At 39.8% G+C, this 27,615-nt stretch overlaps 2 protein-coding genes across 5 annotated transcripts in view; one reads left to right on the top strand and one right to left on the bottom strand.

The window, feature by feature from the left end:
* The window catches only part of grp (gastrin-releasing peptide), a 40,653-nt gene that overhangs the window by 1,848 nt on the left and 11,190 nt on the right, over positions 1 to 27,615 (bottom strand). The gene's annotated exons all lie outside the window — the stretch shown is intronic.
* On the top strand, positions 12,051 to 27,090 carry znf532 (zinc finger protein 532). 4 transcript variants are annotated; one of them, XM_087843772.1, is made up of 11 exons: positions 12,051 to 12,297; positions 12,920 to 13,282; positions 14,490 to 14,550; positions 15,909 to 18,268; positions 18,596 to 18,777; positions 20,178 to 20,354; positions 21,805 to 21,967; positions 22,145 to 22,459; positions 22,993 to 23,105; positions 23,354 to 23,483; positions 23,570 to 27,090. In XM_087843772.1, the coding sequence occupies exons 4-11, from the start codon at positions 15,941 to 15,943 to the stop codon at positions 24,071 to 24,073; spliced, it is 3,912 nt and encodes a 1,303-aa protein (XP_087699898.1). In that variant the 5' UTR covers positions 12,051 to 12,297; positions 12,920 to 13,282; positions 14,490 to 14,550; positions 15,909 to 15,940; the 3' UTR covers positions 24,074 to 27,090. The 4 variants fall into 4 exon arrangements, with proteins under 4 accessions (XP_087699898.1, XP_035762920.2, XP_087699899.1 ...); XM_035907027.2 differs by lacking the exon at positions 14,490 to 14,550; XM_087843773.1 differs by lacking the exons at positions 12,920 to 13,282; positions 14,490 to 14,550.

The following is a 27,615-nucleotide window of genomic DNA, read 5'->3' as shown; positions in this document are numbered from 1 at the left end:
AGCAAAGAAAAACAAAAACAAAAAAACCTCTTGATTCTTTTGCTTTGATGTAGTTACTTACTAAGGTGGTGGTGTTTTTTCTTGTTTGTTTGTTTGTTTGTTTTGTTTTTGCTTTGTTTGCCTTCTCTCACCCCAACCGGTCGCAGCAGATGGCCGCCCCTCCCTGAGCCGGGTTCTGCCGGAGGTTTCTTCCTGTTAAAAGGGAGTTTTTCCTTCCCACTGTCGCCAAAGTGCTTGCTCATAGGGGGTCATATGATTGTTGGGCTTTTCTCTCTGTATCTATGAAGCGCCTTGAGGCGACATTTGTTGTGATTTGGCGCTATATAAATGAAATTGAATTGAATTGAATTTTATTATTTGCTTCGAGCCCTGTGTACAGGAGCTGCATGCTAAAAGATCTTTTGTTAAAAGGGTTGGCGTAATAAGCAAATGCTTCAGCCAATACCTTTTGATTAGCCTTGTCTCATGCTTTCTTGCTTTGTGGTAAATCTTTGTTCTGTCTTCACTGAGATATTTGAATGCTAATCAATAAACATATCAATCAATTTAATACTAACAAAATGAAATAGGGAGGTTTTCACGTAAAAGAAATGAGTCATTTCCACTGAGTGGCTCATTTTAGGGAAAATCCATATTTTTATGTGTTTTATTTAAATGATACATCACGACTGATCTGTTGGAGTTACTTGTACTTCATATGCAGGTTTGGAAATGCATTGTATGCAAGCTGAAATCTTGATCCAAAGAAGCAGATAGTAGCAGAAAAAAAGCCTGAATATGAAAATCATTAGGCCTTTGCCCAAAACACTTGTCATGACTGTGATGATAATAATGGACAGTTCTTAGAAATCAGTGTAAAATTGAATTAAACTCACTTTTTCTGCTTAAAACAACGCTTCATGGGTGAAATCGTTTGCTCAGATTCTGTCAAACCGAGTGAAATTAAACATTCATAAGCAAGCAATATTTCATATTGCAAAGGTCTGCCTATAAACTGTTAAGGGGAATTCAATGTTCCCCGCTGGTGTCCTTTGTGCACGTCTGGAAAACTGATTAGCTGAAATGTTGTCTTTAAGGGGACATGAAACAACAATGGAGTGTACCACGAAGACGAAGAAGTCCAAATAAGCATAAACATCGGAGAATAAATGCACAAACGTTGGCTCCAAAGCACAGTTTTCAATGTTTTAACACTTGGTTACGCTCCACTACAAAGAAGTCCTTGTATGTTATAAAGAAGCAACGGCACAAATATGAATAAGAGTATTCCATATTACTGTTTGATTCACATGTTTTTGGTGCTACTGCCAAGTGACAGCAGGCGTGGGTAAATCACACACTCTGAAAAGTTTCTGCCACGTTAGTGGGACATTTTCCACTTAGCAAGCGTTGGAGGACTTCTGCAGGTACGTTCACCCTCAAAGTTCAGTCCTCATAACATAAAAGTGATTTCCTTTCTGTGATTGGTAACTTTCACACGCATATGACCTCAAATGCACATGTGAACATGTCACATGTCACAGTACAGTCAAAATACATGGGCTGTGAAAAATCATTGGTTGCCCAGTTGCCCACTGCACTGCATTTGTTATTTTTTATTTATTTATTTGGTCTTGCAAGCCAAATGCAGGTACTTGCAGCAGGCAACTTTTGATCAAAGGGTGACGCAACATGTTGCCCAGTGGGTAGCAGCCTGTCTTCAAAGGTTGTCCAGTGCCTGTGTTGCTTTGCAGTTAAAGTGCAGTTGGATTCTTGCAGTAAATACTTTGCTATTTGTGGAGCAATTTCTAAATTTCTGTTTTAAATCTACACATTTCTCACTGGTCTCTGAATGTCAGCAATTAATGTGAATTTCTGTGTAGCAGGGCAACAATTCTGCAACAGAAAACAACAGATTTGCAATATTCCCTTATTTATCACAGTTACTCGCCATATTATCACAGACACCATGTAACTGCCAACATGGCATTATTCAAGTCAGAAAATTATAGCAGGCTGATTTCATCTTATCGTCATCTTTAAAGTGACCAAAGCAACATGCAAGTGACTGCAAGTGGTTGCAGACCTGCTCCTTGTTACAACAACCAAAGGCATTTACATTGCAAGTTCATTGTTACTGTAGCCTCACTTAGCCAAGCGTGTTAAGGCTCCAGCATACCACCTTTATTGCTACCCTTTGCAGATGCAGATCTATATGTTGCAGTTGTCTGCTGGAATGCGCTATTGTTTTCTTGGAGGACAACACATCTCCATGGGCTCTGCACTGTTTAAATTCCCAGAAACCTTCTCTCTGTATAAGAATGACATAAAAAGACACCATAAATCTGTATTTTCCAATATGGCAGCGTTCTTCAGACCTCAAGTATACAGTTATTACAATAACCCCAGAAAGCAGGATATTATGGTTAATAATATTTCTTACCTCAGAGAGCGCTGTTACTCGGGTAATAAAGTACATCACATGTGAGAGCTGTTATACACAGTTATATGTGTTATATACAGTCTATACAATGAGACTTGTTTTTTTTTTTCAGAGTAAGAGAAACTGCCCCCTGCTGGTCATTAGAAAGAATGCATGCACAAAGGTTCTCTTTTCAGAAAAGGAAACCTTTCTTCTTCTTTAATACACTATATGGATACTTATCAGATTTATTTGAAGAGTTTCAGTCAGGTTTCAGAGTTCATCACAGCACAGAAACAGCTTTAGTGAAGGTTACAAATGATCTTCTTATGGCCTCTGACAGTGGACTCATCTCTGTGCTTGTCCTTCTTGACCTTAGTGCAGCATTCGATACTGTTGACCATAATATCCTGTTAGAGCGATTAGAACATGCTGTAGGTATTACAGGTATTGCACTGCAGTGGTTTGTATCATATCTATCTAATAGACTCCAATTTGTGCATGTAAATGGAGAGTCCTCTTCACACACTGAGGTTAATTATGGAGTTCCACAGGGTTCAGTGCTAGGACCAATTCTGTTTACATTATACATGCTTCCCCTAGGCAGCATCATTAGAAGACATAGCATACATTTTCACTGCTATGCAGATGACACCCAGCTCTATCTGTCCATAAAGCCAGATAACACACACCAATTAGTTAAACTGCAGGAATGTCTTAAAGACATAAAGACTTGGATGGCCACTAACTTTCTGCTTCTTAATTCAGATAAAACTGAGGTCATTGTACTCGGCGCTGAAAAGCTTAGAAATATGGTATCTAACCAGATTCTTACTCTGGATGGCATTACCTTGGCCTCCAGTAACACTGTGAGGAACCTTGGAGTCATTTTTGACCAGGATATGTCCTTCAACGCACATATTAAACAAATATGTAAGACTGCGTTCTTCCATTTGCGCAACATCTCTAAAATTAGAAATATCCTGTCTCAGAGTGATGCTGAAAAACTAGTTCATGCATTTATTACTTCCAGGCTGGACTACTGCAATTCATTATTATCAGGATGTCCAAAAAACTCACTGAAAAGCCTTCAGTTAATCCAAAATGCTGCAGCAAGAGTACTGACAGGGACTAGAAAGAGAGAGCATATTTCTCCTGTTTTGGCTTCCCTTCATTGGCTTCCTGTTAAATCCAGAATTGAATTCAAAATCCTGCTCCTCACATACAAGGTCTTAAATTATCAGGCCCCATCTTATCTTAATGACCTTGTAGTACCATATCACCCTATTAGAGCACTTCGCTCCCACTCTGCAGGCCTACTTGTTGTTCCTAGAGTATTTAAAAGTAGAATGGGAGGGAGAGCCTTCAGTTTTTAGGCCCCTCTTCTGTGGAACCAGCTTCCAGTTTGGATTCGGGAGACAGACACTATCTCTACTTTTAAGATTAGGCTTAAAACTTTCCTTTTTGCTAAAGCATATAGTTAGGGCTGGACCAGGTGACCCTGAATCCTCCCTTAGTTATGCTGCAATAGATGTAGGCTGCCGGGGGATTCCCATGATGCATTGAGTTTTTCCTTTCCAGTCACCTTTCTCACTCACTATGTGTTAATAGACCTCTCTGCATTGAATCATATCTGTTATTAATCTCTGTCTCTCTTCCACAGCATGTCTTTTATCCTGTCTTCCTTCTCTCACCCCAACCGGTCGCAGCAGATGGCCGCCCCTCCCTGAGCCTGGTTCTGCCGGAGGTTTCTTCCTGTTAAAAGGGAGTTTTTCCTTCCCACTGTCGCCAAAGTGCTTGCTCATAGGGGGTCATATGATTGTTGGGCTTTTCTCTGTATCTATGAAGCGCCTTGAGGCGACATTTGTTGTGATTTGGCGCTATATAAATAAAATTGAATTGAATTGAATTGAATCAGTCAATGTCTTTATTTCTTTTGGCTAATAGGAAATGAGGATATTACTCTTACTTGTTTACGTCTTTAAATCTGTCTCCTGTAAGTCCCTATAAGTACTGGCCCATAATAGATTATGCCAGTGGCTCCTACTCTGGGAGTTCTGCAGCACAAACTCCCAATAAAAAAAAGTTACTTCAATAGTCTAAATAGTATATAGAGCAATTTCTAAGTTGTGGCGGCATAAAATAAAAACATGCTGATGCAAAAAAAAACAAAAAACAAACAGCTCAGAAAAAATAAATAATGGCTATCCATGACTCCTATTACCACCTGTAACCGAGGAAAACTCCTTATGTGTAGGGAGGGGTGTTTTCATTTGGTTACTGTTTGAAGATTCCCCCCCCTATCTCTAGTGCTTCAAAACTGCATTTATTTAGACCTACAATATTAAATTACAGTTTTTACCAGATTAGGGTTGCTTGTTTGTAGTAATCGGTTATTTTGGTCAATACTCAGATCACAGTTATTTGACACATCACACACTTTTACATTTTTTTAAAAAAAAATTGTGAATTTAAAACCTGTTAAAAATATTATATTTTCAAGGGAATTTCCTTGAAATGTAAATACAATCCAAAAGTAAAGCAAAGGAATGTGCTGAAATGCAAATATAGGAATTATTTTCACAAGCAACTGGAGCCAAATACAGCAGCACAAAACGCACACTAACACAAGATTAGTGACTGTGTGCTAAAACATAGGAGGAAATCCTTCAACTTTTACTTCTTCCTTTTACACAACACCGAATTGTGTTCACATTTTCTGCACGTTAACAATTTGTAACTATCGCTTTATTTTCAAATCACAGAAAATTATGCACACACATGAAATAAAACCAACGGCTCTTACAAGATGCCATGAATAAGAGTGATGAATATTTTGACACCTGTTGTGTGCTTACTTACATCTGCCATCTTGTTAATGAAGAGTCCAACTAATTTATTGGCACACTTTATTGCAGAGCACGGAAAGGTCAGCAGTGTGAATTAGGCAGTCCTCAAACACAGTGAGGCACCCACGTATGTACCCGTGTGAAATTCTCGTGCTTGACTGATCCCTTTCATGGCTTTATTGACATACAGATTACTGGAGGTACAGAAATGATGAGGACAGATAAGGACTCCATGCAGGGAAATACAATTTTGTGTTGAAAAGACTAAGGGTTCCATCTGGATAAGTCCACACACAACCCAGCAGAAAATTCGAGTGCTCCTAATATCATATCCTCGTTCAAGAATGACCTTAACAAAGCAGGATGAGTCACCTATGTTTAAAGGGCAGCGACAGATAGGACACACAGTGCAGCGTCTTATCAAATATTTGTTGGTTTATTTTTATGGAAGACAACAAGCTCATGTAACAAAAAGAAAAATGTAAAAAAAAGACCAGGAATATACAAGATGCAAGAAATACAAGGTTCAGTCGGAGGTTATTCATAAAGCCATAGTTTCATTTATGACTTTCACCTTTTTTACTGTAACTGCTCACTTGGAACATTTTACCAACAAAAAAAGGAACAAGATGAAAAAAAACCATAATGAAATTACATTACCACCTAGTGAAAGTATGAACTTTGGATTACCCCACACTGAGAAGTGAAGGAGGTTTTCATTAACTCATTCAATGATTCACTAACACCTACTCATGTCTGATTGCCAGGATTTGATCACTTATACTAGAGGTCACTTTTGTTTCTTTCATTTTTTTTTAAATTTTCAGCCTCATAATTAAACTTAAATGACTTCTCTGAAAGACTAATTGTCCACATCAATCAGCATTTTGTATTTGGAAGGTAATAATTATAGGTTGTGACTGAATAAAGTGAACTTTGAAAGTTTTACTAGTACTTTTCAAGCATAAAAGGCAATTCTTCACCATAGGTTGCCATACCCTACCATGTTTATCATAAAAAAAAAAATCTTAACACATTCAACTGTAAAGCTCTATATTGCGCTCCCTTTGTTGGGATTTTAAACAGCAGATGGCAGTGTGGGGTGAATTTACAGAAGACTAAATTTGTGATTGAACTAAGAGTTGCAATATAAGTATAATATGTGATGTCAAAAGGCATGAAACTGTTGATTTTACTTGTTTGATAAGTCTACAATCTAATTTTTGTTATTACTGTTATATAGTATTTTTTCAGCTTAATATATAATTATTTTAATATGAGTTTTAAGCTGTGAGTATCATGTCATATGACGCATTAAGCAGTGTGATAGTGGTGTCACGAACACTGACGTTTAAAGGGTGGTCTTTTTGGCAGCGTTCATCAAAATGAACAGTTTGCTTTGTGTTTGTCACAGTTTTGAGTGTGAAATCTTTTCAGAAAGCCAAAAACACAATGTTGCTTTCATTTTATTGCATAAGGAACCTACAGTGGGTTGTTTTGATACAAATGCCATGATGGCTTGCTCTAACTCATCAAATGAGTCAAAGAAGCTAATAATAATAATAATAATTACAAATGAAAAATGTTGGAAAGTTTTGGTTTAAATGAAGGCAAAGAACAATGAGAGAGAAAAAAATCCCTGTCAGGAATAGATTTCATGTCTTCCCTTTCTTTGTAAATAGTTTCCGATTTACTCAGCATCAAACAGTAAGCAGCCTGAAAAAGTACTCATACATAAACAATTACTCCAACATTAACCAGTCTTTTTGTGTTCCCTTGAAGAGTAATGCATCATATTTCAAATGTACTTAGTGGTTCCTTATTACAAATTACACTGGTATTGTGTTACTAAAAGGTAGTATCTAGTAGTATTTATTTGTTCAACAAATAGCAGGTAATGATTACATTTAGGTCCATCCATTTTAGATCAATAATGTAAAATTGTTTCACCACAGTGGATTTTAAATCAAACAATCAATACATGATGGAAGTGCAGATTTTCAGGTTTAATTCAAGGGGTTTAACAAAAGGAATTAAAACCATTTTAATAGACACGCCCCTATTTTTAGAAGCTGAAAATTAACTGGACAAAATAACATAATTGTAACCCTAAGGAACTGTTTTTAAAACTTGGATGACAATCATTTGCGACTAGTCACTGACATTGACATCGTCAAATGTTCTGCTTCCTCCCTTGAGATGCTTTGCCAGGTCTTTACTGCAGCCACTTTCAGTTGCTGCTTGTTTGTGAGTCTTTCTGCATTCAGTTTTGTCTTCAGTAACTGAAAAGCAGCTGTACTGGGCTGAGATCAGGTGACTGACTTGGCCACTGAAGATTCACATTTCTTTGCCTTGAGAAACTCTTGGGTTTCTGTAGTTTGCTTTGACTCGTTATCCAGTTGCACTGTGAAGCACTGTCTGCTCAGTTTTGGGGTATTTGGCTGAATACACACATACATCCCCTTGACATAACACTGCCCCCATACATTATTCACTGTTTAATGAATGTACAAGTTAATCTTGATTTCATCTGTCCAAAGAATTTTTTTTCCACCCTGCAGACTCTGATCTTCCTGTTTTTTGGGTGTAACCATGGTTTGAGCCCTCTGTATTCCCATTCATGAATTTGATTCAGTTCAATGAAATGTTATTATGTAGCACTAATAGAGCGAAACCCCAACAATCAAACAACCCACTTTGAGTAGGCACTCGGTGACAGTGGGAAGGAAAAACTTCCTTTTAACAGGAAGAAACCTCCGGCAAAACTAGGCTCTGGGATGGACAGATTGTTCATTAAAATTAGGAGAATCTTGTGTTCAAGTTCTTGACTGCCTTGAAGTTTTGTTATTTATATTTCTGTATTATATATCTGTATTTATGACTATTGTTTGATTATGTGAGTTTCCCTTTCATGTCCAGTCTGTTCTCACCTCTCTGTCTTGCCATCATCATCTACTGCTGAAGTCTCTCTGCTCTCTGTGTGTTCTGCCTCTGTGGTTGCCTGGTTTCTCTGTCTTTTCATGTTAATAAATCTGTTGTCCTGGTCCCTGTGTTTATCCCTTAATTTTCCTGTTATAATCTATGTTTTATCCTTTTGTCAGTCATATCTTCATGTCTGTTTGTCAAGTTGTCTTGGTCTGGACTCAGTGTGTGTTATTTCTTGTTTTATTTTGATAGTCTCCTGTCTCATGTGGGTGATGTTCAGTTTTGCTTCCCTTGTCTCGTCTGGTATGACACAGCGGATCCTCTCTGATCCCAGCCACCGCAGCCACGGACTTTTCACACTCCTGCCGTCCAGCAGGTGGTTTAGCAGCATTCAGACTTGCACTAGCAGACACAGAGATAGTTTCTACCCACAAGCCACCAGGCTTTTGAACTGGTGACATTCTGCGCACACCATTACACACTCACTACTCTGCACACTGTCACCTCAACAAATGCCACTTAAATGCTCATTGCACAGGTTTTTGCACAAACTGTAAATACCAACAATTGTCTTAAATTCTCTAAATATTTAATACTTTATTATTTTGTTTGTTCATTTTTTTCTTTATCATTGTTATTATTATCATCATTATTATTAGTATTATCATTATTACTGTTCCTTTCTTGTTATTTTCTTCTTAAATATAACTGCACACTTTCTATATGCTCATGTAAAGCTGAGGAGCACGAGCCAAAGAATTTCATTATGGGTAAATGTGGCTACACTGTTTATCTGTATATGACAATATACGTGTATACAGTGGGGCAAAAAAGTATTTAGTCAGCCACCGATTGTGCAAGTTCCCCCACTTAAAATGATGACAGAGGTCAGTAATTTGCACCAGAGGTACACTTCAACTGTGAGAGACAGAATGTGAAAAAAAAATCCATGAATTCACATGGTAGGATTTGTAAAGAATTTATTCGTAAATCAGGGTGGAAAATAAGTATTTGGTCACCTCAAACAAGGAAAATCCCTGGCTCTCACAGACCTGTAACGTCTTCTGTAAGAAGCTTTTCTGTCCCCCACTCGTTACCTGTATGAATGGCACCTGTTTGACCTCATCATCTGTATAAAAGACACCTGTCCACAGCCTCAACCAGTCAGACTCCAAACTCCGCCATGGCCAAGACCAAAGAGCTTTCGAAGGACACCAGGAAAAGAATTGTAGACCTGCACCAGACTGGGAAGAGTGAATCTACAATAGGCAAGCAGCTTGGTGTGAAAAAATCAACTGTGGGAGCAATCATCAGAAAATGGAAGACATACAAGACCACTGATAATCTCCCTCGATCTGGGGCTCCACGCAAGATCTCATCCCGTGGGGTCAAAATGATCATGAGAACGGTGAGCAAAGATCCCAGAACCACACGGGGGGACCTGGTGAATGACCTGCAGAGAGCTGGGACCAAAGTAACAAAGGTCACCATCAGTAACACACTACAACGGCAGGGAATCAAATCCCGCAGTGCCAGACGTGTTCCGCTGCTGAAGCCAGTGCATGTCCAGGCCCGTCTGAAGTTTGCCAGAGAGCACATGGATGATACAGCAGAGGATTGGGAGAATGTCATGTGGTCAGATGAAACCAAAGTAGAACTTTTTGGTATAAACTCAACTCGTCGTGTTTGGAGGAAGAAGAATACTGAGTTGCATCCCAAGAACACCATACCTACTGTGAAGCATGGGGGTGGAAACATCATGATATGGGGCTGTTTTTCTGCCAAGGGGACAGGACGACTGATCCGTGTTAAGGACAGAATGAATGGGGCCAAGTATCGTGAGATTTTGAGCCAAAACCTCCTTCCATCAGTGAGAACTTTGAAGATGAAACGAGGCTGGGTCTTCCAACATGACAATGATCCAAAACACACCGCCCGGGCAACAAAGGAGTGGCTCCGTAAGAAGCATTTGAAAGTCCTGGAGTGGCCTAGCCAGTCTCCAGACCTCAACCCCATAGAAAATCTGTGGCGGGAGTTGAAAGTCTGTGTTGCTCGGCGACAGCCCCAAAACATCACTGCTCTTGAGAAGATCTGCATGGAGGAATGGGCCAAAATACCAGCTACTGTGTGTGCAAACCTGGTAAAGACCTATAGTAAACGTTTGACCTCTGTTATTGCCAACAAAGGTTATGTTACAAAGTATTGAGTTGTATTTTTGTTATTGACCAAATACTTATTTTCCACCCTGATTTACGAATAAATTCTTTACAAATCCTACCATGTGGATTCATGGATTTTTTTTTCACATTCTGTCTCTCACAGTTGAAGTGTACCTCTGGTGCAAATTACTGACCTCTGTCATCATTTTAAGTGGGGGAACTTGCACAATCGGTGGCTGACTAAATACTTTTTTGCCCCACTGTATATCGTCTGTGTCTCCCTCTATTCTTTCTCGTGTCCTCCCTCATGCTGTATGAGTTTTATGCCGTCTGCTTAGCCTCAAGTCAGTTTGTTCCTGTTCAGCTCAGATATTGTTTTTGGTTTTTGCTTCCTGCCCAGTTTTACCAGTGTTAAAACGAAGCTGCGGTTTTGAGTTACGTCAGTCTGCTAAGTCCTGCATCTGGGTCAACACTCTGTTTGCCACACACCCATTCACATGACATTACAGGGTTAATTTGTTATGAAATGATAAAGGAACAGGCTATTCCTGAACATTAAACTGCGTGTCTTCTCCTGACCAAGTACTTCTTATGTATAACACACCTTGAATTTAAACATCTGCGCTTCATGGTATCTTGATAGTTTAATTTAAAATCCACATGGTGGTGTGCAGAGCTAAAAATCACAACACTTGTGTTCAATAACTTATGGACCTATCTGTAAATATAAGCAATAAAGTATACTATCTACTAGGTTTACTGCTTCAGTTTTCTTCAGCACACATAAACAGTTGGTATTGCTGACATAATCATTAAATAATGAGACACTACTGAGTAACAACCATGTTTCACTAAATGATCCAGAAAAAATGAAGCAGATAAAAGAGTTCATCTAGAACTATGCATGAACAAATATTATCTATGATTCACTGAACATATCTTCCAGTTGGTTCTCCAGTTAAAAAAAAAGAATAGAAAAGAAAAACACAGCATACTGCACAGTTTATATGGAAGTACTGAAGCACTCATTATCTACTAGGATGTCCTTTATTCATTTTTAGTTCCCAGTTGTACCTACTGTAAAGTGATACTGTAGTCAGGTGTTTTTGTAGCTGCCACTTATAACAGTCTATATACTCTATATCATGTAACTCCATAATTACATGATAGAAATAAGAAAAAGTGTCAAACAAAACAGGAATACATTGTTGGCGTGTATTCTGCATCCCTTTAAAGCATTGGGAAAACACATTCAAGTGATAATATCTCAAACAGGAAATCTGGGGGGGCTCAAATACACAGTGGGCCAAAATTCTAAACTGGAACAAAGTCGCGGGCTAACGTTAATATTTATTGAAATATATTTATTCCTCCAGATATAAGAAGGAATCTTTTCTCATGGACTCAAACACGTTTTGCTGAAAAACTGAATATGGAACAAGCAAAGCTTAATACTAAACAATATATATATTAGCTGTATAATACCAGTAGGCCAGCTCTAATAGTAATTTGGTATGGCTCCGCAGGCCAAATGTAATTAGGCTGCAGGCCAAATTTGGCCCGCGGGCCAGAGTTTGACACCTATGTTCTAGCGGCTCCTCTTATGCCCTGCATGAATGGAGACAACATGACGTCATGCGACTTTGTCTGTGTTAGGGGGTGGGGAGCAACCTCAGCCTCCTCTCCTGCACTGAATCTGTCACAGTGTAGAGAGACAGGAGGAACCATGAGGGCCTTTTTATAATATACATTCTCAGCTCCAGCTCCCCTTTCAGTGTAAAAAATGCATTTGTGTTGTCTGACGAATAAATCTGGCATGGTGCTTACATAATGAAGAATAATTAGTTTAAGCTGCAGCATTCGAGGCTGCCTTTGGTGGCTCTGCCAGATGTATCAAGGACTGGTAGCAGGCCAAAGACAGTCAGTCTTATTCTGCTGAAAGCCTCTTCCTGCAGTCTGCCAGGTAGGTTATGAGCTATTTGATTTTGCGCACCAATTTTATCACACGTTTTGTCATCGATGTTGTATGTTATACCTTGTGATTAGCTTGTCATTGGTATGTTATTTCTGTGCTTTGCTGTGTGGGCTAGAAGAATCATCAGATCAGGATGATTGAGCTCATGTCTGCAGACGTGAAAAAGGAGCCATCGTCCTTTAGATTGCAGTCACACCTCATGAATATTTTGTGTGCCGTTAAAAGCTGGGCAGCTGTTTGACCATCAATGCCAGTGCTTTAATGTTTAACAACAAAAATGCAGGCAAGAGTCTCGGTGGCGGCGGCACACAGACCGACAGTTGGGCCTAAACAGAGGCCTGGGCTATTTATACATTTTGTTTCTGTGTGTTATGTATCACTGGGAAAAAAATGTGCAGGATCAGAACATGGACATCAGCAGTGATCCTGTGTTAACATCATTTACTGACTTATATTTGTGTTCTGTAGCGTAAATATATGAACACGGTGCACAAAATCAGACCCTTATTATACGCTCGCGCTCATTTCCTTTTCCTCCATTTCCTCTCCGCCTCCCCCACCTCCCTGTGTTTTTGCCTCCCTCCCTCGCTCTCTTCTTTCTCTGCACCAGCTGCTGCTGTTTCAGAGCCAAAGTGGAGAGTCCTCTCACCACCTCCCCCCACCCCACCCCTGCACAGGCAGAGACAAAAGGCCTGGTTCGCCTGCTGAATACTGCCCCCTTTCTCCATCCGTCCCTTCATGCACGGCCGTAGTGGTGGTGGCGAGGGGTTCAGGATAATACGAGGCCTGGGCTGGGACTGAAAGCTAGGACTGACCCAGGGAAGGAGAGTGGGAGGTGGGGGAAGGGAGGGCTGAGGATGGAGGATGGAAGCTGAAGTGGTTGGGGCTGAGTAAGGGCAGGTGCTGAGGCCTCCAAAGGAAGACTTTTTTTCCACTCAATATCTCTCAGAGTGGGAAAAAAAATCTGAGAAGGGTATGCCAAGTTTACCTTTTCATATGTACATATATATATGCATGACAGTGCATGTCTATGTCCCTGTGCGTCTCTGTGGGTGTGTCTGTGGTGTAGTGGCCTGTTTGCCCATGTTTACTTTTGTTTACACTTCCTGTCATTATATCACAGTGATAGGAAAAATTCTGTTAGGGGCCACATCAAAGTCTTCAGTTTTCAGAGGGGTTGCTATCATGATTGGGGGTAAAGTACTGAGGGATGGGTCTGAGGAACAGGCCAAGGTTGCAGTATAAGATTTGGCTACTATCCTTATTGTTTAAACTTCCTTCTTCTTCTCAGTGCATTAGTAAGCAGCTATCATAAAGACTCATTTGGATGTCATTTTACCATTTAAATCTTGTTGGCATCTATTACTTTTTTATTCCAACATCTGTGTTCAAACCAATCATCATATTCTTCTCCATTATTTGTATTTTTTGGCTTGATTTCAAAGCTGTGCAAGCAACCAGACTAGTGTCCACCTGTGAAATGGTAATAGCTCAATCCTTGTTCTTTTATAAAATCTTTGACAATATGGACCTGGTTTAGTGAGAATTGTTGCAGTGCTTCCTGGGAGGTGAGCACACTGCTTCTGTCTGCAGCAGAAGGCTTTTATGCTGGGTGACCGGAACCAGCTGAAACCGGTTTGAGGCAGTCAGAGTGCTCACAGGAACAATGCTGTCTCTGTGCTCCATGGGGATAGAGATAGCCTAGGCTGCTTCATGGCAGACCTTCACAGCTCAACCATAGCACAAGCACAGACCCCGCTTCTCCTGCTAAATGCTGGCTGGATGTCCGAGCGCTAGCGTGCCGAAGCACAGCTCAGTGTGAGGGGAGCAGTGAGACTTGGGAAGGGACGAGTGCTGTGGGACGTGGCTGGCTGGGAGTCTTGAGAATCTGCAGCCTAGATCCTACCTCACACATACACACACATGCATACACATAGGAGCATGCTTTATCTGTTGTCTGTTTACATGTCTGTGTGCTCGAGTGGTGCAGAGAATGACTAAGGACGATTTTTACCAAGACCACTATCACTCACCAGATCGCGGGATGTAACCTGAGCCTGTATTCTGGGCCTTTGCCTGGCTGGGAAGAAACAAGACTTTTTTCTCTTTTTTTTTCCAGGCAGGGTGGGGTGGTGGATGGCTTTTGTGGGTTAGTAGTATTGTGACTTTGTTTGTTTCAGGATGGAAAGAAGGAAGGAAAGAAGGTTTGGCTAGTGGCTGGAGAGGGACGGAGGCAAGAGGGTGAGGAGTTGCTGATTCACTTGCATGTTTCCTCTATTATTTATTAGACTTTAGTACTCTTTTACACATTGTGTCGATTTCAAGTGCTAACAATGCACGTCTATTAAACTGGTGTTGTCAAGATGGGTTCTATGTTGTGTATTTGACATATTTGCCTGCATTTAACCTTCACTTGGTTTCTACGTCAAGCTGTTCTGCCTGTCATGGCTGCGACTAGCTGTTCTTTCCACCAGGCCTTTCTCTCTCTGCTGCAGCTTCACACAGCTCAGCAGCCATTTTTCCCTCACTGCATATGTTTCCTGCCCTCTCCCCCCATAAGATTTCTCCTTTTCTCTGTCATTTCATCACCAGCGAACAATATGGATTACATGGGGAATTCTTTATTTTGCAATCCAAGTCCAGGTTAAAGGATATGGGTCTGTCTGTGGAACTTTGGCTCCTGTAGATTTGGATGAAACAGCAGCACTGATTCAGCTGCACGTACAAGCAGAGCAGCATAGCTGTCCCTTTTGTCCCCAACACTCATAACAGGCTACATTCAGACAGGCCCCATCATAGCTTGTTTAAATTGTTTTTGTAATAAAAATAAAGGCTGATTCCTAAAAAAAAAAGATGTTCAAAACACAAAACATTTCACCTGACTGCCAAGAATATGTTCCTGATTTGTATTTGATTATGATAAACAGACACATAGTGTTCCTGTTTATATTTAAACAAATTATTTAACTAAGCCAATTTATTGTGAACATTTTATTTCATATTATTCAAGACAAAATTTAGCTGAACAGTGCAAACTGAAAAAGAAAAATCATATATACATATATATAGTTGAGGCATAATACCATAATTCAGCAAATTCTTGACGAGAGCTAAAATTGACATAATTAGCACTGTGGTATACTTTTAGTTTATTTCACTTTATGTTGTAATGATGTAATAAAGTACTGAGCATGTAGATATTTAAGAGGAGAAATATTATTATTGTTTAATGTATTAATTTATTTAATAACAAAGTGCTTTTAATGTCATCACAGCATCACATCTACACACTATGTGGATGGTGCAACCTGGTGTACCTGTCTAAAACTAGTCAGTGAACTTACTAAGTTATGACAGAAATAGGACTGAATTCTACATATTTATATTTAATGTATGAAGCAAACAAAAATATAAATGAAACACATTTTCTTCCGTATCCAATTTTTTAAGACCAGCTTCATGCCATCATCGTAAGACTGACCTGATCAGAATTCTTGTACACTTGCACACTCTTGTAAACAGAACAATTACAATAGCGTTAAAGGTTGTAGCTCCCAAGACCAGCATAATAAAATGTTTTGTTACTTTTGTCTTTCCAGGGTGATCACCTCACTGGAACAGGAGCAGGAATATGGGAGATATGAAGACGCCTGACTTTGATGACCTGCTGGCGGCCTTTGACATCCCTGACATGGTGGATCCTAAAGCCGCTATTGAATCTGGCCACCAAGATGACCATGATGGACAGCTCAAGCAAACCAGTGGTGGTGTGACTAACAGTGAGAATGAGGCCCAACACCCCTCAGCAGCACATGATGTCGGTGTCAGTGTCATTGTGAAGAACACACAAAACCTAGACACAAGTGAACATTGTGGGACTGAATCAGAGAGGGGTAGGCATTTCCACTCCCATTCCCGACTCCCTTCTGTTCACAATGGACTTCATAATATTTTGGTGTCCACAATACCAACTGGGGCTCAATACACGAAGAATGGATGTAAAATTCCCAGAGAGGAAGGCCAGAAAATGAACAATGAATCATGTACCTTCAATCAGTTTAGCCCAATTTCCAGCACAGAAGAGTTTGATGATGATGAGAAAATTGAGGTAAAAGACCCAGGAGACAAGCAGGGAGGTCACACAACTAGGAAAGGGGAGCGGAACTCCAAATCTGCTAAACGGGAAAGTCTTTCCAAGCCCAAAACAAATGGAGACCAAAAGCCTGATCTTAACAACAATAACAGTGGTACTTTTAGAAGTTGTAAGTTCAAGAATCTCTCTCAGTCAACTTTACCTGAAGGGAAACTTGAGGAAACAATGCCCAAGTCTCATAGCAAAGAGTGCCAAGAAGGTGGGCAGTCATCGGGACTTGGTAATCCATCCAGCCTTTCACAAGTCAAATCCAAATCCTCAACAAAACTTTCATCTTGTATAGCAGCCATAGCTGCTCTAAGTGCCAAAAAAGGTGGTGCTGAAGACTTAGGTACTTTGAATTCTCCTACAACACAACAAGAACCAGCACTGGTCAAAGAAAATTCAAGAGTCCCAGAGAAGCCACAGGATCAGGAATCAGCCATGGAGATTGCAAAGAGACTGCTTACAAGACAACCAGACAGCCCCTCTAGTGTGACTAGTGAACGCAGCAGCAAAGGTTCCCCTGCCTCAAACACAGACACCACCCCAGTTATCCCAAAGGTCAGGATCAAAACAATCAAAACCTCAACTGGACAGATCAAGCGTACAGTGACCCGAATCCTTCCAGAATTTGATCCTGAGGGTCTGAAAAAGAGAGAGAAAAGCACATCTGTTATGACAACCACTAATCCTAGTGCAATTTTTTCATCTCCAACAAGACATTGCCTTCCAACCACAGTATTAACCACCACAGGGGGACCTTCAATTGAAATAACCAAGCAAATGACAATTAAACCTGTTGCAACAGCATTCCTGCCAGTCTCAGCAGTCAAGACAGCTGGTTCCCAAGTTATCAACCTTAAGCTGGCTAACAACACAACAGTTAAAGCAACAGTCATCCCTGCTGCATCAGTACAAAGTGCCAGCAGTGCTATCTTGAAAGCTGCTAATGCCATCCAACAACAGACTGTCATGGTACCTGCCTCTAGTCTGGCAAATGCCAAACTTGTGCCAAAGACAGTCCATCTTAGTAACCTCAGCCTTCTGCCTCATACAGTGTCCTCTGCTACCTGTGATCTCAAACACACCTTGTCCAAACAGCCCCAACATCAGCAATCACAGCAAGCAAAACAGCAGACAATTCTCACCAGTCAGCAGTCAAAGAAAGTCTCTAGAGTTCAACTGTTCACTAGTTCTCAAAGCTCTGTGGTGGATGCCTTCAATAAAGTCCTGAGTAGCATGAATCCTGTCCCTGTGTACATCCCAAACCTCTCCCCACCAACCTCAGCCTGTATCTCTCTACCCTCACTTGGCTACAAGTGCTTGGAGTGTGGAGATTCATTTGCTCTTGAGAAGAGCCTGACACAGCACTACGAGCGCCGCAGTGTGCGGATCGAGGTCACCTGCAACCACTGTGCCAAAAGTATAGTGTTCTATAACAAATGCAGCCTCTTGTCTCATGCTAGGGGTCACAAAGACAAAGGGGTGGTTATGCAGTGTTCACACCTAATCCTAAAACCCATCCCTGCAGATCAGATGATTGGTACATCAGCTGCAGGACCACACAGCGTTAATGGCACCACCACTACCACTCAAGCACATGCACCTGCGGGTCAAATGCAAGACAAGGTATCTGGTGCTGGGAACCAACCTGCAGTGATTTCAGCTCCAAGCAGTGCACCTGTTGTAGCAGCCATGCCGTTGGAGGATGACGCATCAAAGCTCTGCAGGCACAGCTTAAAATGCTTGGAGTGTAACGAAATGTTCCAGGATGACAACTCACTAGCAATGCACTATCAACAAGCATCGGAGCCCCGAAGTCAGGTGTGTATGTAATGCGTAAATCACCACAGGATATGAGGGAAGCTATTTTTGCCAACTCCGGTCAATTTGACAAAATCTCTACAAAAGCCGCAGAAAATACCATGCTATGAAAACACAAGGCATTCTATATAAAGGGTAGAGTGTATAGTTGACTGTAAATGCCAAGATACATGTAAGGAAGAAATATAAAAATAATTTAATCTGCAGTATATATTAATTTGCATTAATAATATTTTAGTTAAATAACATGATGTATTCTGGAAGCAGTTTTCTAAACATAGTAGGGGAAAACAGTCAATTTTTTAATGTCTTTTCTTTATCCCATAGAAAACATGCACCATTTGCCAAATGCTTCTCCCAAATCAGTGCAGCTTTTTGTCACACCAGCGGATCCACCAGCACAAATCACCTTACATCTGCCCTGAGTGTGGTGCCAGTTGTCGCTCTGTCCACTTCCAGTCACATGTGACCAAAAACTGCCTGCATTACACTCGGAGAGTCGGCTACTGGTGCGTTAGAACTTTATAAACTTGTATTTTTGTCTTCTGTTATGCGACATAGTTTTTTTTTTTCAAAACATGTGCTATTGAGACCCACATGTTTATATGCATAGTGATTAAAATATGAAGCCACGTTGCACCATGATTTTCTGAAAGTGGCCATACACAGAATAAAATGTCTCTTGTTCTTGCTTTCCATTCAAAGTGGCACTTACAGTGTCATTTCTAATTACAGTTATTAAAACATCTGCAGCTTGACAATCCCATATCCCCAAAAGTGATATTATTCACAACAAAGATTACTGAGAAAAAATTGGACTGTCGCAGTTGGAGTCACCCAAGTTACATGCCATTAAAAATGAAAGTTTGTCTTTGAGTAATTACAGTTCAATTATGACCCTGGTCAATCAAATTGTTATTAAAAGAACAGTTGGCCATGAAGGTAAAATCTGCAACGATATAATACATTTTATTACATTCTTGGCCTCTTGATGATATTTTTACAGTTGATATGACTTGTAATTGCTTATCAATTAAGAGTGCTATCAACTTCATAGACATGACACTATGTGCAAATGCATTTTCAGAACATTTCAATTTTAACTTAAATTCATAAATCAGCTCAATATACAAAAAAATTACTTTTATCCCCAAGACCAGAGGTTAACAATCCAAAAATATAAATGTATTTTCTATTTCTACTTCAATTAGTACTGTAAAAGGTGATTATAGAGATTTGTCAGGCTGGTCATTTCCCGCTGTTTCCACATACTAGTTATAGCTTCAGTCACACATGCATAGAGACCAGTTGCTAACCTCATGTTGACCTCTGGACCCTGGGTTAAAGTTTGAAATCACAAGGTTTTCAGCTCAGCATATATTCTTCCAATTTCACTTTACAACTGTCCCACATCTCAGTTGCTCACAGAATACACACTTTTACTGATGGCTGCCTGGTGGTCCTGGCAACCTGTCTCTAGTCCAGCAGAAATGGGGCTTCAGCTATTGATTTCACATCAACTGCCAGCAACTGCTTTTTTCCCCTCATGACTAATGGTTGCTAAATGGTTGCCAGCCAGTCTTTAGGCCTTTGTGACTGGGGCCTAAGTTAACTATCGTGTATTTTAATATGCAATATAAAACTGGTATTGGTCTTTATATTTAACTCCTAAAACACATTTATGCATATTTATTCATATATTTTACTATAAACTCAAGAATCAGGTCCAAGTTTGACACGAGTCTTTTGCAGACTAAGGTGCTAGACTTTTGATGGCACAAAGTCAATGACCATTTTGAATTCATATCAACAAAGTTTCTGTTAGGAGAATCTGCTGAATTGATTCATAAAATGTAATTTGAGTCAATATCTTACCTGTTCTTCCTTTCTCCATTCTTTGTCCCTCCAGCTGTATCCACTGTAGTGTGATCTTTGCTGATGTCACAACTCTAAAGTCCCACATACAAAGTGCTCACTGTGAGGTCTTCTTTAAATGTCCTCTCTGTCCCATGGCCTTCAAGTCTGCACCGGGAACACACTCACATGCATATACACAGCATCCAGGACTGAAGGCAGGCGAGCCCAAGTAGGTCTCCACATGCTGTATCTATTATCTTTTACAAAAATATGTAAAATAGAACCTAATTCTGAAAATATTTTTGCAAAAATACAATCATTTGCAAATCACATAAGCCCATATTTTATTCATAATAGAACACAAAAAAATGTATCAAATATTTTAACTGACAAAATGTACAATTTTAAGAAAAACATTATTTTATTTTGAATTTGATGGCAACAACACATCCAAAAAACTCGGGACACAGCCAAGTTTAACACTTTGTAGAATTACCACTTCTTTTAACAACTATCTAAAAATATCTGGGAACTGAGAAGACAGTTCTGGGTCTTCTTTGTCTTATTTTTAACTTCATGATGTGGCAAATGTTTTTAGTTTGTTAAAGGTCTGGACTGCAGACAGGTCTATTCAGCATCCAGACTCTTCTACTATGAATCCACACTGTTGTGCATTAGTGCTAATTCCATAGGCACTAATGCATACTATCAGAGATGCGCTGCCAATCAATGGCATCCTCTCCTCTGCAGCATCCATGTTTTCCAATAAGAGTTTTAAGTCCATTGTAAATGAGCAGTGTAGTCTGACAACCTGAAGATCGCAGACATGCAGTATTGAGGTTCAGCTTTGTACTTTGTGCACAGATATTTCTCCAGATTCTCAGAACATTTGATCATATTATGTACTGTAAATACTAAGATATTCAAATGCCTTTACAATTTTACATTGAGAAACATTAATTAATTCTAAAACTGCTTCACAATTTGTATTTTTTGCAAATAGGTGAACCCCTGCCAGTCTTCTGACAAACTATGCCTCTATAAAATACTTCTTTATACCAAATAATGTTACCAATTTGTTACCTAAATGGTTACAAGATACTCCTCCAGCTTTTTGTTTTAAGGGTTAGGCTTTTCCAGTCTTTTGTCCCCAATGTTGCTGCCATCAAATTCAAAATGAGCCAATATTTATCATGTATTTCCATTTCACACAGATTCCTAACATTTTCAGAGCTGGGTTTTCAAATTAATCTCAGTTATATACCCATATAATAATTGTTTTCATGGTTTACTCATCAACATAAATGTATGTAAGCTTTCTTTGACACAGGCACACGTCAATGTAACCCAATACCCACGTCCAATGCCTTTCATTATCTTTGCTGTTTCATCAGTAGTAGGATTTGTGTGTTTTAGATTTGGTGGCTTAGCTTTGGTTTGTTTTTTCCACACAGTAACCTTTCACTTACTTACTCACATCACCCATCATTAACAGTTCTGATGATATATACGCTCAGCAGCAGCTGTCCTTGACCCATTTGGCCTTAATGTCCCTCAAGTTGAATATTTCATGATACATGTATTGAACTGGCACCAACATTAATTATAAGCATGATGTAAACCCAAAAGTAGCATTTGAACAGCTCCCATCCCTAAATACTTCTCTGTCTGTCTTTCAGGATGATCTATAAATGTTCCATGTGCGATACTGTGTTTACTCTTCAGTCCCTCCTCTACACACACTTTGACCAGCATATAATCAATCATAAAGTTTCAGTGTTTAAATGTCCCGACTGCTCCATGCACTATGCACAAAAACAGCTCATGCTGGATCATATTAAGGTAGGCATAAAAATATATATAGTTAGATTTTTGTGCAATAGGATTAATTTTTGTATGAATATTTTTAACTTGAAAGTAAACATTTTACTGTAACTTCCAATTAATCTCATGAGTTGTACTTTAGAAATGTCAGACTGTAGATTTTTTACACTTTGTGTCCACATGGCTCATTTTCAGGCCATACATGGAACCTTGAAGACCACGGAGGGCCCGCCAAACCTGGGGATCAACCTTCCACTGAGCACGAAGCCCACTAATTCTAACAGCACCAACAGCAAGAGCCCCCGTAATAATAACAAAGACGGTAGAAACATCAACGGTCAAAACAAGGGAGAAAAGAAACCTTCAGCTTTGTCAGTAAAGAAAAATAACAGTAACTGTTCAGAAGACTTAAAGAGCCCTCCCAGTTCAGGATACACATGTAAAGACTGCAATAGCCTCTTCAGTTCCAGGGAGCTCTTTGTGGTGCACATGAGGCGAGAACATGGCAAGGTAAATATCTGCCACTCTCATAAGAAAGTTTAAGATTTGCCAAATTATTGTTTTTAAGATTTGCTTAGTGCTGATAAATGAGTTGAGCCAGAAATGGAAAGCATTCACCTTCTTAGTGAAGCACATTGCCACTGCAACCAACATGTTTCAAAAGGGGAAACTTTTAAATTGAAGACAAATGGTCTTCATGGCAGTTACCATTTTCCATGCAAACAACTCCAAACGAGGTTTGAAGTGCAGCATCACATACCTCTTTGCAAGCAGTTTCACCTAGTGACAAAAGGCAACTTCCTGCAACTACATGCCACTGGGTGCAGGACTACACCTTTTTCCCTAGCATCCAGTGGTTACTAGGGGCCACTGACTCTAGGTCAGGTGCTTAGGCAATCAATGCCACAGCAACTGCTAGCAACCACTTGCAGCTGGTAGGGAATACTCATTTTCCCTAGCAAGTGGTGGTTTCCAGGCAGTTGCCAAACAGTCTCTAGGTCTGTATGATTTAGTCCTCAGACGTTCTTCCCTTCCCTCTGCAGATGTTGAAAAAGCACCCCTGTCGACAGTGTGACAAGTCTTTCAGCTCCTCCCACAGCCTTTGCCGACACAATCGTCTCAAACACAAGGGCTTGCGGAAGGTCTACACCTGCCCGTGAGTATCACTTTCTCTGCAACTGTTTGTGTATGCTTACATTTCCTGAGCAAGTCTCACTCTGTAAATGAGCAAAAGTAAGAAATTATTTGTGTCCATGGTCTCCATGACCAACTCACATTTTCTTGTAGGGATTTTACAGGTTTACAAAGTTCAGCATCAGAACAATGCAATGTGCCTTGTACGTAGTAAAGTCTGAAATACTTTTTTTTAATGTGCTTTTACCTTTTTAAATTGTGATTTTACAGGCACTGCCCAGCTCTCAGTCAGCCCTTTACTAAAAGAGTGTTGCTGGATCAGCACATTCAACTGATGCATGGAGTTAAAGATGTAGGAGGAAAGACTCATAACATGGAGGCTTTACCTGACAAAGAAAAGGTACTGTGGTACAATTTTAGAAGGAAATCACTTCTTTGTTTTTTCATGACATCTCTGAGCTAACTTTCACACAATGTCCTTTACAGAGCCTCGGCCCCAAAAGGAAGACAGAAGATGATGAAGGAGATCCAGGGTTGAACTCCAGGGGCACTATCTCGCAGCCACTGAAGAGGCTTAAGGTGAACATCCTCAAAGTTCACAAGTGTGCTGTCTGCAGCTTCACCACTGAAGATTTTGCTGCGTTCCAAGAGCACATTCCTCAGCACAAGTCTGACGGCTCATCTTACCAGTGTCAAGAGTGCGGCCTGTGCTACACCTCCCACCGCTCACTGGCCCGACACCTCTTTATTGTCCACCGGCTGAAGGAGCCTCAAGGCCTTGGCCGATATAACGGACGGAGCAAGGAAGATGAGGAGAGTCAAAGAGAGAACCAGTTCGATGTTACTGATGAGAACAGCGATGGGACACCAAACACTAAATGTAAGGTGTGTGGAAAGATGTTTGAAACAGAGGGAAACCTGAACACTCACATGAGGACACACGGGATGGCATTCATAAAAGCAAAGAGACTAAGTGCAGCGGAAAAGTGAAAGAAAGACACTTTTTACTCATTCCACAATTCAACTTAAACAGCTTGTTAAACCTACAGTACCTCCACTGACTGTGTTTATGTTGTAGGTACATCATGCAAATGCAGTGGTATATAACATGTATACAATACAAACTAAAAAGTATGTGATATACATCAAAGATCATTTAACGTGTCTGAGGAAATTGAACAAAATTTCTGGTAAAGATGTTTCTAAAGCCTTACATAGAACTTTTTTAGAAAGAGCCTTTTATGTGAAATAGTTTCCATAGTTGTCTTCTTGCTAGGACCAGATAATGTATGGACAATATATTCTAATGGGATTAATCCTCATACAGTCAGCAAACTTTCAATGCCCAATGAATGTCTGTCAGAAAAATATATCAAACTGTGGGAAGCTTCAGCTTCCCCATAGCGCAGCTAACTTGATTTGAAATTGTTTTTGAAAATTCACGAATCCCTTTAAGACTTACCTTCTACAAAAAGACCGCACTTCTTATAGCACACCCAGAAGAACATGTGTGCAGTAACTTTGAGCTGGAGTAAAAGTAAATATCAAACAATTCAGGACAATCGGTTAAAGAAGCAGCTTAGTGTCATTTGAATTTTCATAAAGTAAGCTGCTAACATATCAACAAAGTTTGGAATATGGAAACATAAATATGTGACGCAGCATACAAAAGCTAGACAAAGTTTTTTTTTTAATGTTTCCTAAAATTTCACAACTTCTCGATTAACATGCGAAAAAATATATATATTTATTTTTGATTATTTTCTATGAGGTTTAACTTTAGTAAATGATCAAACATTCATTACAAACTTCACGAAGCATACAAGTAACCGTCAGTCGATTACAATTCACAGGCAGACACACACAGACAGAAAAAATATTCAGCATCACTAAGGGGAAAATTTCGTTGAGTATCTGAGTTGCACTCTTATGCCTGAATTACACTTCTGAGGCAAATTTACATAGAGCCTGTGTTTCAGAAGGGTTTATGGTTACAACACACCTGCAGATACAGATTTAACACAGAAGTATAAATCCCCTGTCAGGCATGTGTAGGGTGACCATATTTTGATTTCCAAAAAAGAGGACACTTGGCTCAATCATGGAGAACTTGCTTAAAGAAACATATTTAAACAGCACCTTCTCTGTGCGGTTATTGAATTGTGGAATGAAATATGCCATATTGGCTTTTACAAGTCAACAAGTGCAAAAAAATAACTTAAATGGTACAGATAATGGTATGCCTCATCTGCATAAGTAAAAATTACCAGTACTGGGTCGGTACAAGGGAAATTTCTTTTGCAGTTCATCTGAAAAGATGGACTTGCGCTTTGGGATCTTTTAAACATCATTAGGTGCGTTGCTGCACGCTGACTGTCCCGTCTGTGAGTGCAGAACAAGCGCTCACAAAGCAGCAGTTCGGGGATGACGTCACACACATTCAATTCAATTCAATTCAATTTTATTTATATAGCGCCAAATCACAACAAATGTCGCCTCAAGGCGCTTCATAGATACAGAGAAAAGCCCAACAATCATATGACCCCCTATGAGCAAGCACTTTGGCGACAGTGGGAAGGAAAAACTCCCTTTTAACAGGAAGACACCTCCGGCAGAACCAGGCTCAGGGAGGGGCGGCCATCTGCCCACACCCACACATGGGTCCTCTGTCGGAATAGGAAAACCTGGACATTTTTATCAATCACGAAAATTCCCCCGGACAGAAAGTGAAGAGGACATGTCCGGGGAAAAGTCTGGCTGTGCTGTGTTTGATTTGAACTTTACAGCTGAGAGTTTTGATGTGAGGATTTGGGGTAAAATTGTGCATTGTTTATATGCAGTTTATTCATCAGAAGCACTTACAGAATCTGTATTTGTCAGACAACGAGACACGGTGAAGTTAAGATAAACACTGGCAATATCGTAAAGTCCCTTTCCTGTGCTGCGTCACATATGAGTTCAAAGCTCCCAACTTTACTGATCATAAAGTCAAACTTTACTATATCCTTTAAAGGCACTTGTGGGCCAATTTTTTTTGGAAGTATTTTATAAAGGATTGTGATATTTTTTTAAGTTGATGTTTCATTACTGTCTTAATATACTGTAACTGGCAGCTCTTTGAGATTACAATTCACTTAAAATGTTTATTTACCTAAATATTGTAAATATGAGACAAAGCACTTGTGTTCCTATGAACAGCAGTCCTCTTTACAGTATATTAGCGTAATTCTAACAAGAGCACAATAACATTAAAATTGTAACGACACTAGAGTATCATTTAATTTTCTGCCTTATTGTGTGGATGTGAATCTTTTCTCATTTCATGGTTCTTCAAGTTATGCGATCATGATGAATGTTCACTGACAGGAATTATACTGAAACAAACTTCTGAGGTATAAGAAAACGTCTATGAATGTACGCTTGGCTGTAAATAGGCGACAGCCAATTCAGTGAAATAAACACTGTTGCTCATTGTTTTCTTTGGTCTCAGCCTTTCCCAAAAGAAAGCCTCACTTTGTTTGTTTGTTGTTGTTGTTGTTGTTGTTTTATAATGACAATAAGACTTGAAATGTCTTGCGCTGTAAAACTGCATGCGAGGACCAGTCTGTTGATTAGAATGTGTCTTGCTGCCACTGCTGCCATTTTTAAACATTTCTGATGCTTGTAAACAAAATTGTTCTAAATGTTAATAAATGATGTCTATTACACAGGAGACATCACCTCTTCACTGGGGAAGAAATCCTGTCATGATCATCCTGATGTACCTGATTCTGCTTAATATTACTATTAAGACTAATGTCTAACAGCCAGATTGATATAATTGTACTCAATGATAAAAACAAGTAGCTCCCAGTCCATGAGATAGTAACATGAGGTGAAAAAGAAGGAAACTTTTAGCCACTTTTAGCAGAAATTAGTTTAGGGCAATCATTTTCTGTATGCCTTTATCAGTCTCTCACTTTGTTGTGGAAACATTCTGGCCCACGCTTGTTTCACAGTTCTCTTAAGGTCCCACTACAGCATTTCAATCTGCTTGACATCTCAGGTTTGACTTTGCCATTAAAATAACTTCATTCTTTACTTTTCAGTCCTTCTGCTGTTGATCTGCTGATTTGTTTGGGACCATTGTCCTATTGTGTGACACAGTTTGGGGCAGGCTTTAGCTTTCAGACAGACGCCCTCACATTTGCTTCTAGAATACTTTGGTACACAGAGGAGCTGATGGTCAACTCAGTGACTGTAAGAAGTCCATGTCCTGTGGCTAGAACACAAGCCCAAATCATCACTCCTCCACCACCGTGCCTGATAGTTGATATGGAGTGTTTGTGCTGATTTGCCGAGTTTGGTTTTTGCATCATGTCCAAACATCTCCACTTTGTTCTTGTCTCTCCAAAGGGCATTGTTCCATCAGATGCAAGAGTAAGCTATTCTGCAGTGTTCTTTTTATATAGAGACGGACTTTCTCCGACAGCCCTTCTAAACATACTTTTTTAGCCTTTTTCTAATTGTACTGTCATGAACTTTAACATTTA

Source organism: Neolamprologus brichardi, chromosome 7 (genome assembly GCF_056152115.1).
Source record: "Neolamprologus brichardi isolate AB-2024 chromosome 7, ASM5615211v1, whole genome shotgun sequence".
NCBI lineage: Eukaryota > Metazoa > Chordata > Actinopteri > Cichliformes > Cichlidae > Neolamprologus > Neolamprologus brichardi.
The sequence above is the reverse complement of the archived record's forward strand: the minus strand, read 5'-3'. Positions and strand labels throughout refer to the sequence as shown.